At 31.3% G+C, this 17,575-nt stretch overlaps 1 protein-coding gene across 1 annotated transcript in view; it reads right to left on the bottom strand.

Annotated features, from left to right (window-relative positions):
- Rgk3 (Rad, Gem/Kir family member 3) overlaps positions 1–17,575 on the bottom strand; it is a gene marked incomplete at its 5' end in the record, with an annotated part of 186,424 nt that overhangs the window by 105,476 nt on the left and 63,373 nt on the right. Inside the window, one exon of the mRNA XM_088230447.1 lies at positions 8,333–8,415. Within this exon, the coding sequence (XP_088086573.1) occupies positions 8,333–8,415 (83 nt within the window). The remainder of the gene's footprint in view (positions 1–8,332; positions 8,416–17,575) is intronic.

Raw genomic sequence — 17,575 nt, 5'->3', positions numbered from 1 at the left:
CCGAGTTAAATTAAGTACTAGTAAACGCCTGCAGATGACTCTGCAATTTATTTTTACTTATATTTTTACCAGTAACTTACTTTACCAAATACTTAACTTCAATATCAATGCATAGATGGCGCTTCCAACTCGCTTGTGGATGGGTTCTTGATTCGTAGCATATATACAAAAACCAAAAATGTTACCTGGTGTGGATATTCGCTAAATAAGCGTAATGGGAAATGTTGTAGTACCTACATAAAGTGGCCACTTAACCCAGCCAATGACAGGTCATAAGGCCTGTAAACGCTCGAATATCCATAATCCTGAATCTTGAATTTGAAAAAAATTCTACCTCATCTCTGTAGCTGTAGGGATATAAATAAAAATATATACCTACTCCCGTCTTGGGAGAAAATCCAGATTTGTGTGCAGGTACACGAACTAAAAAATGTTATAAATACGTTTTTAATTGACGAGTGAGTTTCTAGAAAACACATCTCAATTATGTTTTTATGTATAAATTATTTTTTTGATGATTTCAATGATACTTTTATTTTGTTTTTTTTTAATACTACTATATTTTACAATAATTTTGTTAATTTTAATGATACCATTATTTTGTATATTTAATTACGTGTGAATCTTAATTTGTATAATTTCATATTTTAAAAATTATTTTTGATTATCTTCTTTGCATTGTGTTCTTTGGAATTTTTTTATTCATTACTTATACCCTTTTTTCTAGATTGTTATTCTATTGCATCGCATGTCATTATAATTTAATCTAATTAAATTTACAATATTTAAGTCTGTCCAAATGTTCATAGACAAAAGACTGGATTTCACCCCCTCGGGGGTCATTAAGATTAACAAATTACAACAGGGATGGAGAATACCTAAATAAGGGAATATGGAAGTCAAGGCATTTACAGGGCTTATGGCCTGTCATTGGCTGGTTGAAGTGGCCACTTTACACACTGTTTAACATTCACCATTTTTCCTATGTTTGAACATCCATATTTCTTCAATTATTATGTATTTAAGGTATTCTCCATCCCTGTTGTAATTTGTTAATCTAATTAAATTTGTTGCAACAGAGAGGGAAAACATTTTTGAGAAGGGAAGGTAAAAGTCTTCGCATTCACAGGGCCTATGACCTGTGATTGGGTGGTTTAAGTGGCCATTTTACACACTGTGGAACATTCACCATTCTACCTTTGTTTGAACATCCACATTTCCTTAACTCTTCCATCAATCTGTTGATTTTTGTGAAGTAAAAGAGCCGAAACCTTTATCATGTGAGTGAGATTCATCCGGCTGAACCAGGTGGATGTTCAAACATAGGTAGAATGGTGAATGTTACACACTGTGTTAAGTGGCCACTTAAACCAGCCAATGACAGATTATAATTATTATGGCTTGACACGGGCATAGCCTAAAAAGCCTTAATAAGTTCATTAATATTTAATGTAGTGTAATTTTGAATGAATAAATAAATAAACCTTAATTTTTGAAATTCAAAATATTTAAAATATTATTTAAAAAAAAATTATTTTTCGGTATGGCCCCAAAAACTGTTATAGACAATTTGTCTTTTCAATCGCCCCGAACAACAAAATATATATTGTTAACCCCAGGAGAAGAAATTTCTAAATATTTGAAATCCTTATTAACCGAGGGTTGGAGGACCGATCAAATGAGGCTCGAAGGGAATTATCCAGCATGCTGTTTGCTACCTGTTACCTGCTTGTTGTATTTAATATATGAATCGTCTAATTCGAACGTCCGCTATCTTCCCATAGCGGCCATAAGGAAGTAGCGGGTTATGGGAATATGTGACTTATATACATATTATGTACAGTTGTAATTAGTCCAGTGGTCAAGTACATTTTACCTTGCCAAAGGTCATACTGTTTTCGATTTCGGATATCAGTAGGTCATCTTTAAAATTGGTTATGTTCACTTTTGTTAAATTATATTGAATGTGACTTTTAGGTTTTTTTTTTTATAAAAAAAATTGTAAATAACTCACTATGAGAAAATTGAAATCAAGTTGGGAAGAGTGGAGTTCGAACCTCGGAACTCTAAACCGTTGGTCTGCAACACTAGCCTCGGGACCATAACCCGATTCAGAGGTTCTGAAGTTTCTATATTGAAGCAGAACCGTGAAGAACTGTACTATATTCGAAATTGAGTATTTTAAAAACTTTAAATTTATTACCATTTTTGAAGAATACCTGCTGATATATTGGATATATCATACGCAGTCCGTTCATAGAACGCATAAAACCATCGGTTCTCCTAAATTTAGACAAATAATGTTTATAGAGTAGCATGTTTAATATATTAATTATCAGTCATAATACCTAAAATTGAGATTACTACAAACAAATAATGTAATAATAATTGTATTAATAGTCGCGATAAATTGCGGAGGAATTTTAATATTGCTTTGTAAAAAAAAATATAAAAAAGAAACATAACCTCCTAGCGCGTCCATTTACCAGCGCTGTCATGCGCGTACTACTTGCTACTGGCTGGGTATCGATTTAAAGAACGATTGCGATGAAAGCGTATTCGAAATTCCGTTCAGCGCCGTACTGAAAGCGCAGTCCGCGCGCAGGCGCAGACTTAAATTCTCACTGGGCAACGGAAGCAATCGAAACATACCAATACATTATTTTACATGTGATGCGAACGCAACGCCGCGCAGCACAGATGCAATTTTGGTATTTTGGCGCTGAACATGAGATTATAATTATTATTTTATGGTGGATTAGGAATACCAAATAAAATATAGAATACAATTTAAACATTAAATCAATATATTATTGATTTGTTATAAGAAAAAAGTTTTATAATCTACTGCATATGTTGATTTTTCCGGTTCAAATAATGACCAATTCTTTTTCGTTAAGGTTTTTTAACAAGATAATATATATTTTAGTTTCACTGTATTTTTGTCAAATAAAATATAATGCCACAAAATACTTCGCAGTTACTTATTATAGTATATATTATGGTGAAGTTGGTTGATTTGTTATTACAATTTATTACTAGACATGTAAAATTATTGTTACTATTTCTAATCATATAATATAGTATTTAGTTTGTCTTTAATTTCTCAAGGGCAGTGAAAATGTTTATATACTATTTACTTGTAAATTAATTGCTTCCCCAATCAAAAACCCCACCGCACGCACCTGGTATTCATTTTTATTATTTTTTTATTTTTATTCATTTATTAGTTTATACATACAATGTTACAAAATGGCACAAAAAACACTCTGGCAAATTCTGCTAGTACTAGGAGTAGGCTCAGTATATGAAGGGTCGGCAAGCCAGAAATATTAATACGCCTAATGTTGCAATCGGTTCCTATATGGGCAAATGCCTGTTCTAAGAAACCGATTTGTTGCGGCAAATATGGTTTACGAATATGTTTCCTATAAATAAAAAACAATATTGAAGAAATAAAAAAAAAAAACAGTTATAGCCCAAAAGAGAAGAAAGAAAAAAAAATTAAGTTTACATTAAATGTAAAAATACAATTAAATACATAAATATAAAGCATACATACTTCGTACAAACATATACACATACATACATATATACACACATATACATACATATACACATATATGCACACATTCATGCACAATATATATGCACATGCGAAAATATGTATGATATGTATAAAATATGTATGTTCCTATCAAGCATGTTGCGCGCGTCAGTATGAACACAATGTAATTTTTAAGATTTTTTTCCGAACAACTCTTTACTCGTGCGTTGTACAGAAAATATTTCAATTTTTTTTGGTATGAAAAATTTCCTACAATTTACATGTATAAAATGTTTTTCTAAACCTTGTACTTACTGAAATATAGAGCTTCGAAGCTCATCTTTTTTGTTGTTGATGTTGTTAACAAAAATCTCAAAAAGTGACAACCTTGAGGCGATTTTCCTTTGAAACCCTTTTTTTACTAGCCTAAATTAATTAATAAAAAATAATAACGTAAGGCTAGGGCATAAGCACAAGAATTCTACTTTTAACTGGCACAACTAGGGGCTATTATTTTTTACTGTTATTACAGTAGTAATTATATTATTTCAGGCGTTTAATTAAAGTTGAGCGAATCTGCACCAGGGGAAATACAATTAATTATAAAGAAACATTTCTAAAAACTTTTCTCTGCCGAGCTTCAGAAAATAATTGAGTTTTTGCATAAATTTATAATTCCATGCCGCAACGAGAATATTACAAAAAAGAATTACAAAAAAAAATCGTTACTCGAAAAACTTAATAGTTTAAGTGAAAGCTTTATTTGTTTAATCCAATCCAATTAATCCAACTGTCTAAATCCAAGAAGCAAATCTTTTGGAAAAAAGATAAATATATTGTTTTCAAATGTTTAAACATATATTAAAATTTATTTACTAGTAATTCAAATGGATCAAGTCTAAGAAAGAATCGTGTGCTAGAAATACCACATTGTAAAACGAGGCTTGCACAGATATGCATATTTTATAGGCCCAATTTTTTTAAATTATTACCGATCATACCTGTTTCGTTATGCCCAAAATTAATTTATTTATTTATTTAAATCTTAAAGTAGGGCACACATATCATACATATTGTTATGTGTGTTCTAATAATAACATTGCAAATATATTTAATTTATAATATGTTTATCACAAATGTCTTGACCATTATTTTAAATTTTGATATGTTTTTTTCTTCATAAATATTTTTTTCCATTTCGTAATACTTTTTGATTTCTTAAAATAAAATTGAATTTTGTGACTTTGCCTTTTTCCTAAATGGAAGTCTAATTTTGTTCTTTTCTCTAGTATTGTGATCGTGTTCATGCTGGTTCCGATCAATTTTTTTCCAAAATTCTGTTTTTTTATTAGAGTTTATAATTTTATGAACAAATATCATTGTATTGTAAAATATTCTTTGTTTATATGTTAATAATTTCATTTCATTTACCATCGACTTTACCCTCGTGTATCTGTTTTTTTTCAAAATGATTCTAAAGGCTTTATTTTGTAATACAGTTAGTTTATCTATGTTTTCTTTGTTTGATAAAAATAAAATGCTACTACAGTAGTTAACGTGTGGTTCAATAATTGCTTTGTAAATAGTTTTGCAAGAGTCCTTATCGATAAATCATCTGATCCTTCCCAAAATTGATATTTTTTTTGCAATCTTATTTATTACCATCTTAGCGTTTTGGTGAAATGTAAGTTTTGAATCCAACATTACACCTAAATATTTAATTTCAGTTACTTCATTAAATTTTTTATTTTCTATTACAATTGATGGTGTAATTTCTATTCTTTTGTTTCTTATATTCATATATTTAGTTTTGTTAACATTTAATTTAATTTGTTAATTTTTAGCCACAGTGATACATTATTAAGATCATGATTTAGTCTGTCCATAATTGTTTATCTTTAAAAAAACACGCACTATCTTGGATTCAAACCAAAGATAAAACTTTTTTCCTATGATATATTTTGTTGCCCTTTAATAATAAGGAATACTTTTGTTTTTTTCTTTTTTCTTTTTTAATTACTAAAAAAATAAAAGAGGACCTCCTAATCTTTTACAGAATACATTTTTTTTCTCTTTCTTATATTATGCAAAAATATAAGACCCGTCAATTAATTATAGGAGCAAAAAATTCATAAATATTTCTTGTGTACCCACGAACAGGCCATGCCTTTGTGGGATTTTTTGTTTACTATTTTTACTATTAACATGTATTTCATTGTTTTCTATTTCATGTTATTTCTGATTGAGCTACTGGTCAGTAAAAAAACCCAGCCTTGTCTTCGTGCACTAAGATATCCTCAAAATATCGTAAATAAATTAAATCTTTAATATGTTAACTACTAATAATTATACAGTATCACAAACATGTACACAATAATCTTATTAAGTTGCGGCAAAAAATTAATTCATTAAAAAAACGGATTTGGATCCGTTTTTTATGGTCTGATCTGGTCTGTAGGTAAAGCTTTTCAGAATTTAATTTTAAGATGAAATGTATGTCCTTTGTCAAAATAATGAGTTTTTCTTGGTAACTTTTATCAAAGAAGTTTGTTTCTTGAAGATTAATACTTTGAGATTATAAGTATCAAAATAGAGTAAAACTCTGTTAATGTGAACTCAAGTAATCTAGATTTCCAAATATTTGGATCGATATGAGTAAATTAGAAATGAAGGAGATTTTTTAATAACTCTTAAAAGATTAACAAATTACAACAGGGGTGTAGAATACCATAAAGAAGGGAATATGGAAGTCTAAGCATTTACATGGCTTGTGAACTGTCATTGGCTGGTTTAAGTGGCCACTTTACAACTGTGTAACATTCACCATTTTGCCTATGTTTGAACATCCATATTTCTTCAATTATTTTATTTGGTTATTTGAGTGAAGTTAAAGATCTGAAATCTTTATTGTTGTGAAGAGATGTTCTTCATCTCTGTTGTAATATGTTAATATAAACAGCTCCCCAGGGAGTTGAATCCAGTCCATGTCTACAAAAATTTGGACAAACTCAAAATATTGTTGATAAATTATCTGGTCCATGAAGAAGTATACAAATTGAAAAAATAACATTTTCAGGCGTTGCCTAGTATGTAGGTGAAATAATTCAATTAGATGAATCTCACCTGCATAAATAAAGGTTTCAGCTCTTTAACTTCACAAACATCAACAGATGAAAGAATTGAAGGAATATAGATGTTCAAATATAGGCAGAATGGTGAATGTTACACCGTGTGTAAAGTGGCCACTTAAACCAGCCATTGACAGGTCATAAGCCCTGTAGATGCCTAGACTTCTATATTACCTTTTCTTAAATGTTCTTCATCTCTGTTGTAATATGTTAATATAAACAGCTCCCCAGGGAGTTGAATCCAGTCCTTGTCTACAAAAATTTGGACAAACTCAAAATATTGTAGATTCATCTGACTGAATTATTTCACATACTAGGCAACGCCTGAAAACAATTCTCCAATTTTTTTAACTTCCTCTTGGACCAGTTGGTTTTATTACAGTATTTGAGTTTTTACAAATGTTTGTAGACAAAAGACTGGATTTTACCTTAGAATACCTTGAAGAAGGGAAATAAGAAGAATTACTTTTTAGGCACTACGTACACAATTTTCAGAAAAATTATTTTTAAAAAAATTTAAAAGCTAATCGAAGCAAGTTTGCTACTTTTGTTGTGATTATGATTTATTTGGTCTACATAGCAGGGGCGAATCGTCCATACAAACGATTATGCGCAGCTTACCATTAAATTTGACTATCCAAAAAAAGGTTTAACAGTAACTTCATTTACAGAAAAACAAAAAAAAAATTGTTTCTTATAAATCATTGCCGACGTTTGTATTTTCCTCCAAAAAATAAATAAAAGTATCAATAAAACGCACCCAGCGCCAGCAGTGAGCTAAAAAACGAGCAGATTACTCCAGCTTATTTGTTCATATAAATAAGTATGCTATCTTTTTGACTTCTTAAATCCAGTTTCGGTTATTTCCTACAATAGTCAGCTTGCAGATTACGCAAATTATTTGAATTAACAAAAAGAGAATACCTTAAATAAGGGAATATGGAAGTCTAGGCATTTACAGGGCTTATGACCTGTCATTGGCTGGTCTAAGTGGCCACTTTACACACTGTAACATTCACCATTTTGCCTATGTTTGAACATCCATATTTCTTCAGTTCTTCCATTTGTTGATTTAAGTGCCCTTTGTCTACGAACATTTGGACAAACTCAAATATTATAAATTATTTGAAGATTATCGATTTGGAAAACAGCATTACGAACATTGTTTCCTAAGGGCTATTTTTATTTGAGATGATACAGTTGACCACCGGTATTTTCGTGCAGTCATATTGCAAGATATGTGGCACTCGACGTGGCCGTTTTTGGTAAAATTAATTTCTAGAAAAAATCGGCCAGTTGATTTTCAATCGTTTTGGGAATAATTAATTATATCTACTGAATTCATTGTGGTATTAAAAAAAAACATTTGTATTAGTTATGCATTCAAACAATAAAGAATATAGCTACATTATATAATATATGGCAAAGTTAATAATAACCGTCATTTGAGTTGATTTTATGGATGAGAAATATATCACACAGAACCACAGAAAAAACAGCAATTTATATATTACTAATATATTTTGTGTGTGTAGGTATAAATTTATGATAATTTTTTGTAACTTCTCTGCAAACATAATCACCGTTTGCCACTGCTACATAGAAGGAATGGAAATAAGGCTCTACAGATTTTAGGAAAAAAATATTTGAAACTTACCTTAGGATTTGCAATATTTATGAAGCACAATTCAGATTCTTCTCCATTTAGCAATATGGACACTCTTTGGTCGATTGGCGTATCTGGAAAAAAATTAATCACAATATTAAAAACGTTTTTGTAACTCCGGAAGGGGAATTTACATTAGTAAATAATATCCGCAGAAATATGGCTAAATATTAAATGTCTTCTTTTTATTCCCTCCTCATAATATAACCGGAAGTAAAAGTATAACAGACTCCATGAACTCAGTAATAGTTATTTCCATATTGGATATATTGAATTTAGGGGTTCCTGTAGAACAAACCTTTTGAACTTTTTCAAAGAAGATGAATGATAATTAAATTTTTATCATAACTATTATTTGAAAAAGAAACTTTACTTTAATATTAATCCTTTAAAATATTTTATTGTTTCATTTGGTTTTATACTTTTGTTTTAAACTTCTACAGAATTTTAAGGTTTTATTTTTGTTTTTAAATCTTGGGTAAAAAAAATGTATGTTTTAAAAAAAATTGTTTTAAAAAAATAATAATACCAATTATGATCATACTCGTATTATAAGTTTCGTAAAAGCCTATTTCCGCATCTTCATAAATATAATTCTTTTGTACGTGTGATGTCACTAAACTCCTTCTAAACGGCTCAACCGATTCACGTGCGGTTTTCAGCAAAATGTAGGTCTTTGCGTTGCGCGTGTTCGTAGATATTAAAATTTTAAATCGAATATGTAAAAAAAAAGTAAGACGCATAAATGTTTTTTTCATCGACCTACCAGGGTTGTATTCGACAAGAATGCATATTATACAAAAAAAAGGATGTTGTTTTTTTGTGTTTACAAGCAACATTATATTTTAATGAATCTTTTTCTGATTCTTTCCTTACATTTAAAAAAAATATATTTCTACTTATTTCTTTTTACTTGAGTTTTGATAATACTAAAATAAAACTAACTGACTTTCAATACGTTTTTTAAAAAACGCATTCACGAATAATGTGCACCCCTGTTGGTGAGAAGAGCCGAGTTTGACATATGCAAATAGAATTCTACTTTTGAAAATTAATTATTTCATGTTTTGGAATTCAACCATTAACAAGTACCTAGATACCTACTTATCAATGAAAAGTCTTTTTCCAAGCTAATAGCAGGCAAGCCAACGTTCGGGCAGAACAATGTCTGTCGGGCCCGCTTGTATGTTAATAAAATAATATAGATAAAATATCTTGTTTTGTCAACCATTAGTGTCTTTCTAAAGATGACAGATATGACTGTTGAAAGATGGCTAAATATGATTTGTCAACTAGAGAGGCCATACTGTCATTGTGAATAATATGGGAAAAAATATTAAAAACAAATCAAAATATGGATGTTGCTTTTGAGGATTTAGAAAAAGCTTTTAACAAAGTAGAATGTAAAACGCTCTTTGAGGTGATGAAAAAAACACGAGGGAAATTCAGAGACAGGAGAATTATATCTGCTCCATATAAAAATGAAGCTGATGTAATTGCATATGCAAATGACAAAAAAAAATCAAAATAAGACAGGGATGTTCGCTATCGCCAGTACTCTTTGATGGATACATCGTGGGTACTCTGCGAAAAAGGACTAAGTCAAAATTACTGCTTCTGAGATAATTGAAGTTCAAAGTTTGTAACGAAATAACTTTTTATTTTTATACTAAACATTACTAAGCTAACTTGAAAAAATGGCACACTGATCTATTTACAACATTTTATTCAAGAGCTTAATAAATAATAACTGAACTTTCAGAACATTTTTTTCAAATTAATAGTGGATTGACATGACTTGGTGCATTATCGCTGATCCATCATACCACATTAAGGAATTCAAATTGAAGTAACATTTATTTATTTATTTAATTTTACAATACGCCCAAGTGGCATTTACAAAAAATATACAGTTAAGTACAAACATAGTGCGTAAAAATTTAAAAGATAAACAATGCTTTTTTGTATACATTTAGAAACAATAAGAAGCATACTGCCATGCAAAATAAAAAGTGAAACTTTACATAGTAAAAAAGAAAAAAATAAATTTATATGGATATAATAAAAGTAATTGAATTAAAAAGCAAATTGTAAATAACTTCTAAAGAATTCAAACAAAAAAATATATACATTTTCATATACTTACAAGTATAAAAAAAATGGTATCAACAAATTATTGTTAAAAACAAATAATGAAAAATAGTTAACAGTAAGTATATATGTGAAAATAATATAATATACGGTACACAAAAACATTTGATAAAGTAATATCAGAAAGAGATAAGATAATAATAATACACATCAAAAACAGAGAAAGAATTGTATGAAAAAGAAAGTTTTATTACGACATTAATAATTTGTTTCAAACAGTGCATTTAAGAACGTTTTAAAATTAATAATTGTCGTATTAAAAATGTCTATTTCACAAGTAAATTTGTTGGCTAAGGAATGTAAACGCGGAATCGGAGAGTGTCGTGCATAGTTAGTACCCACGTATGTACTCGTAGTTGCAAACAACTCCGTACTTCTAGTGACTCGATTAGGTATTTTGAAGTTAATGAGATTTAGGAGTTCACAACAATCGAGCTCCGAATTTAAAATTTAAAATAAAAACATAACATTGTACCTACTATAGTCACTTTGTGAGAAATGTTTTTTTCTTTAATCAAAAAAGTTATGTAATCATTTTATCTAATCTATTACATTAGATAAAATAATAATTAATTAGTAAAAAGAGAAAATAAAGAAAATAATAACTGCCACGTTTGTCATTGAGTGAAGCGTGTTGACATCACTTACTAGACATCTCCAGGATATAATGTCGACGACCAACAATTTCACCTGTTCTCAAGTCAGTACTGCTCCATAAGCTCCGCTGAATACATCCAAAATATTGTTATTGATGGCCCACCAGTACGGCGTCCCTTGTCCCTTGGTGCCTTTTTCCTGAACGGATTTATGTTATATTGACTTTAACATATTACAACAGAGATGAAGAACATTTAAGAGAAGGTAATATGGAAGTCCAGGCATCTACAGGGCTTATGACCTGTCAATGGCTGGTTTAAGTGGCCACTTTACACACTGTGTAACATTCATCATTCTGCCTATATTTGAACATCTATATTCCTTCAATTCTTTCATCTGTTGATGTTTGTGAAGTTAAAGAGCTGAAACCTTTATTTATGCGGGTGAGATTCATCTAATTGAATTATTTCACCTACATACTAGGCAACGCCTGAAAATATTATTTTTTCAATTTCTATACTTCTTCATGGACCAGGTAATTTATCAACAATATTTTAAATTTGTCCAAATTTTTGTAGACAAGGACTGGATTCAACTCCCTGGGGAGCTATTTATATTAACATTTTACAACAGAGATGGTACCTTCTCTTAAATGTTCTTCATCTCCTCGGCCTCTGTGGTGTAGTGGTCAAGACGCTTGACTCACAGACGGAAGGTTTCGGGTTCGATTCCCGGTGAGAACACAAAAATTAAATGTGATTTTTCTCAAGCCTGGGTGTTCTGTGATGTAATTCACCACTGTAATTTGGCCTCCTGGCCTGTTGTGGTGCAAAAATAAAAAATAAAAAAAATTTAAAAAAAATCTCTGTTGTAAAATGTTAATATAAACAGCTCCCCAGGGAGTTGAATCCAGTCCTTGTCTACAAAAATTTGGACAAACTCAAAATATTGTTGATACTTTTTACTTTAAAAAAAGCTTTTGGTCCTGTGGCTTCTAAATTGAATATTTGGGTAAAACATAATAATTTTTTTTAAAAATGTGTAGAATAATAATAAAAAAAAATAGACCATTTTTATGAAAAATTGAGATTATTATAACGGTTGCCCTGAGGCCCAGATGCACGAGAAAAAGCTTGAGTTAAATAATAATTACGGTTTTGTGAAAATGAGCGAAATGGGAAGCTTCATGTTACTTTATTTCAAGCAAACTATTTCGTCCATTTCGACGAAAACGTATCAATGATGGGTAGTATGTTTACTAGAAATGGAAATATGGACAAGGATATTGAAAGGAGGGTTAGTGCCGGTAACAGAGTTAATGGTGCCTTAAAGTCTGTCGTAGCAAATAAGTGTCTATCGCAAGAGGCTAAATTAGCAGTTCATAATGGAGTTCTGGTACCAACCCTAATGTATGGAAGCGAAGCATGGAGTTGGAAAAAAAGGGACGAAAGTAGACTGAATGCTGTTGAAATGCGATCCGTCAGGCGAATGTGCGGAAAAACAATGTATGATAGGTGCCCTAATGTCGAAATTAGAGCAGAATGCAAGGCTGAGTTAAGCATTATCGACAAAATTAAGAAAGGTCTTTTGCGATGGTTCCGTCATGTGGAGCGAATGAATGATGAAAGAACGGCTAAAAAGATTTATGATGCGAATGTGTCCGGTTGTAGAAGTCGAGGAAGGCCGAGAAAGACATGGCATGATCGAGTACAACAAATTCTTGAAAGTGGTCATGTGAAAAGTCGGAATAATCGACGTGCGTGCATGAGAAGATGTATGAATGTGAAGGAAGCAAAGGAAGTGTGCCAGGACAGAGTGGTGTGGCGTTCTATCCTCTCTGCCTACCCCTCCGGGGAAATGGCGTGATGGTTAGTTAGTTAAAATTTCAGACAGCAAAATTAAAAAAAGAGATTTATGAATTCAGCTGAAAATTCCCGTTTGTTTTTGTTTATTTGATTACCAAAATATTTGAGGGCTGGGTCTGTTGTATTAACGGGTTGGTTTTATTTATTTTGTTACCAGATACACACAAGTCAACAAATATTCCATAAACTTTGTTACAATTAAACAGTCGGTAGAGTTACCAGCAAAGTTAGCAGTAGGTTGGGCCACTCACCGGGGATTCAAATGATAATGTTTGCATGACCGATTCGAAAATGAAAAGAATCAAACTGAATATTTATTAATATACAATTTATATATATAAGAATATGGGGATTAAGTTTTAAATCTTATACGGATAGAGTCTTGAACTTACAGGTACAAATTTTAAAAATCATCGTACCTGTAAAAATAAAGAATGAGGCAAAAGACAACAATAAAATATTATTTGATTTTGTTAACGTTTTGCCAATTAACGAACAGTGTCAGTATAAGATAATGACAGATCATTTCCTCGATTGCAATTTTAAATCCAAAATAAACTACCAGATCATGACCCGACAAGTATCGGCACAGCAGCTGATGGTACCACGACAGAAAAACTACTATGGTGACAGAACAATGGGTAGTGTAGTACCAAAACTGTACAATTTAATACCAGCTGAAAATCGTAAAGAAAAAAACCTAATTTCATTTAAAAAAATAGTCAAAAAATTATTAAACAGCAAGTGAAACTTAAGTGCATAAATATATTTTATTCTTTTATTATTATTAAACTATGTGCTTACTTATAAATTTAAAAAAAAAATGTAATGTAACCCGCAGATTAGCTTCGGCTTTGCGGGAACAAAAATACAATTTTGTATGTTACTTATTTGTTAAAATGAATAAAACTTATTAAAAATAAAAATAAATATTTGAAGCACCAACTTCGTGGTTATTCATTACAATTAAAAACCCTGTTTTAAAAACCTCAAATGTTCAAAGAGAGTGTTCAAACGGAGTAACACGGTTTCACTCTGCTTTTTATATTTTTCAATGAAATAAAATCATAGATATACCTTTAGTGCACAGTACTTAACTTGAAAATTTGGTACATATTGTATGCTTATTTAAATCTATATAATAGACCAAGTTTGTATGTCTGTTCTCGATAGACTACACGAGGTTTTTTGCAAATTGATGAGCTTTGTCAAGGGTATTTTTATAGCTCTTAATTTTTTTAATCTGTTCTGTAGGAAGAAAGTTAGGAGCATAAATGTTTTTTTCATCCCTACCAGAGCTGTATTCGACAAAAATGCATATACTAAAATAATGTGAGGATGAAATTTTACAAAGAACATTAAAAATGTTTACAAACAACAGTATTTTTTATGGATCCCTATAAGATTATCTCCTTAAATTCCTTCAAATTAAAATGATTTTTTCACTGGATTTTTTGTAACATTAAAATAATTTGAACTGAAATTTAATAGAATAAATGCACCTCTATTGGCAAAAAGAGCAGAGTTCGAAATTTACTAAAATAATTCCAAGTTAGAATATTTATTCTTTTAAGTTATGGAATTTAATCATGAACAAGTACCTAGATCAACAATGTTTGAGTATATCCAAATGCTTACAGACTGGCTGGATTTTCTCCCCCGTTCATATTTAAATTTGTCGCAACAGAGAGGGACCACATTTTTGAGAAGCGAATATGGGAGTCTAGGCATTTACAGGGCTTATGACCTGTCATTGGCTGGTTTCAGTGTTTAAGTGGCCACTTTACACGCTGCGTAACATTCACAATTCTGCCTATGTTTAAAAATCCACATTTCCTCAACTCTTCCATCTGTTGACTATTGTGAAGCAAAAGGGCTAAAACCTTTATCATGTGGGTGAGATTTATCCGGCTGAACCAATTCACCTACTAGGCAACGCCTGAAAACAATTTCCCAATTTTTATACTTCTTTTTTTACCAGTTAGTTAATTCAATAATGTTTTGGTATGTCCAAATGTTTGCAGACTGGCTGGATTGCTTTTCTAGGGATTATTTTCAGATCTTAATTTGTTGCTACAACAACAACAACAACAACAACAAACCATCACGCCGTTTCCCCGTAAGGGTAGGCAGAGAGAATAGAACGCCACATCACTCATTATTTGCATTCAGATCTCGCTTCTTCCACATTCATACATCTTCTCATGCAGGCGGGCCGATTATTCCGACTTTAGACATGTCCATCTTCAAGTATTTGTTGGATTTGGTCATGCCATGTCTTTCTCGGTCTACCTCTATTTCTGCATCCATCAACATTCGCATTGTAAATATTCTTAGCCGTTCTTTCGCTGTTCATTCGTTCATTTGTTGCAACACACAAAAGTCAGCAGATGGAAGAATTGAGGAAGTGAGGATGTTTAAACATAGGCAGAATGGTGAATGGTTGCGCCGATATTACAGACTTATATTTTATTTATGATTTTATCTATATTTATATTACCCACATTAACATCAATATTCTCACCCGCACCTGTACCTGTCTCTTACCGCCCAAGAGTAGTTTAGTTAAGAATTGAGCACCGAGTCATCTACATTGCCGCCGCTTACCGCTCAGCACCGCGTAACCGCACCGCTACCGCACATTGCAAAACCACTATAAATTAAGTGAGAAATGGAGTGTCCCAGAGCCATTTCCAGCTTTCAGTCACCAACAAGATAGGTCCGGAAGGTAGCTTACCCACCACATACCGCACACCGCATCTGAGGACATAAGTCTCCTTGGCGGTGCCCACATACACGGAAAATTTGCTCGTTGTCAAACGAGAAAAGCTGCCCGAAGGAGTTCTCTAAAATCTGGTAGCCTAAACATCTTTGTGCTGAAAGAAAGTAATCCAGAAGTACATAATATGTACTTCATTGGATTGAGAAGAGAGGGAAGTGAATTCTTCACTGACTGGGATTAAATTGATTGGACATGATCAATTCGCCGAAATGATTACAAAACTTTTTAAAAGCCTTGAAATTCTTTTTAGAAGCCACCAGATCTGTATATCCGACAGGACCTATAACAAGGCCACGGATAGTAGCGAGAAGCTCCATTCGGTGATCATAGAGAAGGGGAAAGGGACAAGACCACAGGATGTGTTCGGAAGATTGGTTAGGATATCCGCAGCAGCACGAAGGGGAGTCAACAATATTAAAAACAAATATTTTTTTATTAAATTTACCATGACCTGATAAAAACTGCGTAGTCCAGTGATCGGGGATAACCCAAGAAGATTCTAAGCGCTGACGGATTGAAGGAAAAAAAAGAAAGGTAACCCTTTCTGAAGGGGAAGATTCCCATCGCGATTGCCAAGCATTAAGAAGAGCATATAAAGTCTTTTTTTTTATATATTCGATTGAGAAATTCTTTCAGTTGGGAGTAGACGAACGCCACCAATAACCGAATAGGATCCGGAAGGTAGGAGATTCTTAAAACTTTCTGCTGGGATCCAAACCCTTTTCCTTAGCCACCTCTCAATCACCGCATGGCCACATGGCCCCTCCAGTAAATGATATATTGTGTGTAAAGTGGCCACTTTAACCAGCGATTGACAGGTCATAAGCACTGTAAATGCCTAGAATTCAATATTCCCTTCTCGAAAATGTTTTCCCTCTTTGTTACAACAAATGTATTGCTCTTTAAATTACTTTATTCGGTTAATTTAAAGTTTCACCGCAGTTCTTCTATCTTGTCTCGGATATGCCATAGACACACATTTCCCGACACAAAGAAATGTTTTGTACAAGGGTAATCATATATTATGCCCAGCAACTTTCGAGAAAGAAAGAAATAAAAAGTTTTGGATGTAACATAATTTTTAACTATATAACATATTTATATTGATTGAATTTTTGAAAATCCTCATTACTTTTAACTGTATTTTTACTATGTATTTTTTTACAATGTATATGCATTTTTTATTATTTTTATTTATCACATCTTTTACTATGTTTCTGATAATGTTTTTTGCTGCTACGTATTTTACTATCTTTTTTAAATACCTTTTTTGTATACATACATTTTTTATTGATTGTATTGATTGATTTGGTGTTTATTTTGTAGAACTCCATATTTAAACTTATAATTAGAAATCAAACACTGATTTGAGTCTACTGAATACTTTATTTTATTTTTACAAATATAAACATATAAAAATAAAACTTCGTGACCAATTGTCATTTTTCGCCTTATTAGGGCATTTTCAAACGAATGTGAAGATTATTTGGATTGAATGTCCTTATATAGTTATAAAGGTACTTAAGTAGAAAATAAAAATAATCTTATGAACAGCATGTACATTAATCATAATTGAGGGAAAAACCGATGGTTAAGGGTAAGGATAAGTGTTTAATAGGTAATGGGGAATTTAGGTATTTATATTTGAATTTCGGGGAAAATATAACAAAGTAAGTATTTATTGACATACAAGTATGTATTGTGAGATAATTAATGAAGCCTTATAGTTTTGTAAATTTAGATAATTGTTGTCGAAAAAAATATCAATAATATTATAACAGGTTGCTGTTCATTTTAATTTTAAAACATGATTGAAATATTAAGAGAAAATTTATATAA

This window comes from Micrasema longulum, unplaced genomic scaffold (assembly GCF_059751315.1).
Source record: "Micrasema longulum isolate JH-2025_06_02 unplaced genomic scaffold, ASM5975131v1 h1tg000768l, whole genome shotgun sequence".
NCBI classification, from domain to species: Eukaryota; Metazoa; Arthropoda; class Insecta; order Trichoptera; family Brachycentridae; genus Micrasema; species Micrasema longulum.
Note: the sequence above shows the minus strand (reverse complement) of the source record. Positions and strands in the feature narration are given on the sequence as shown.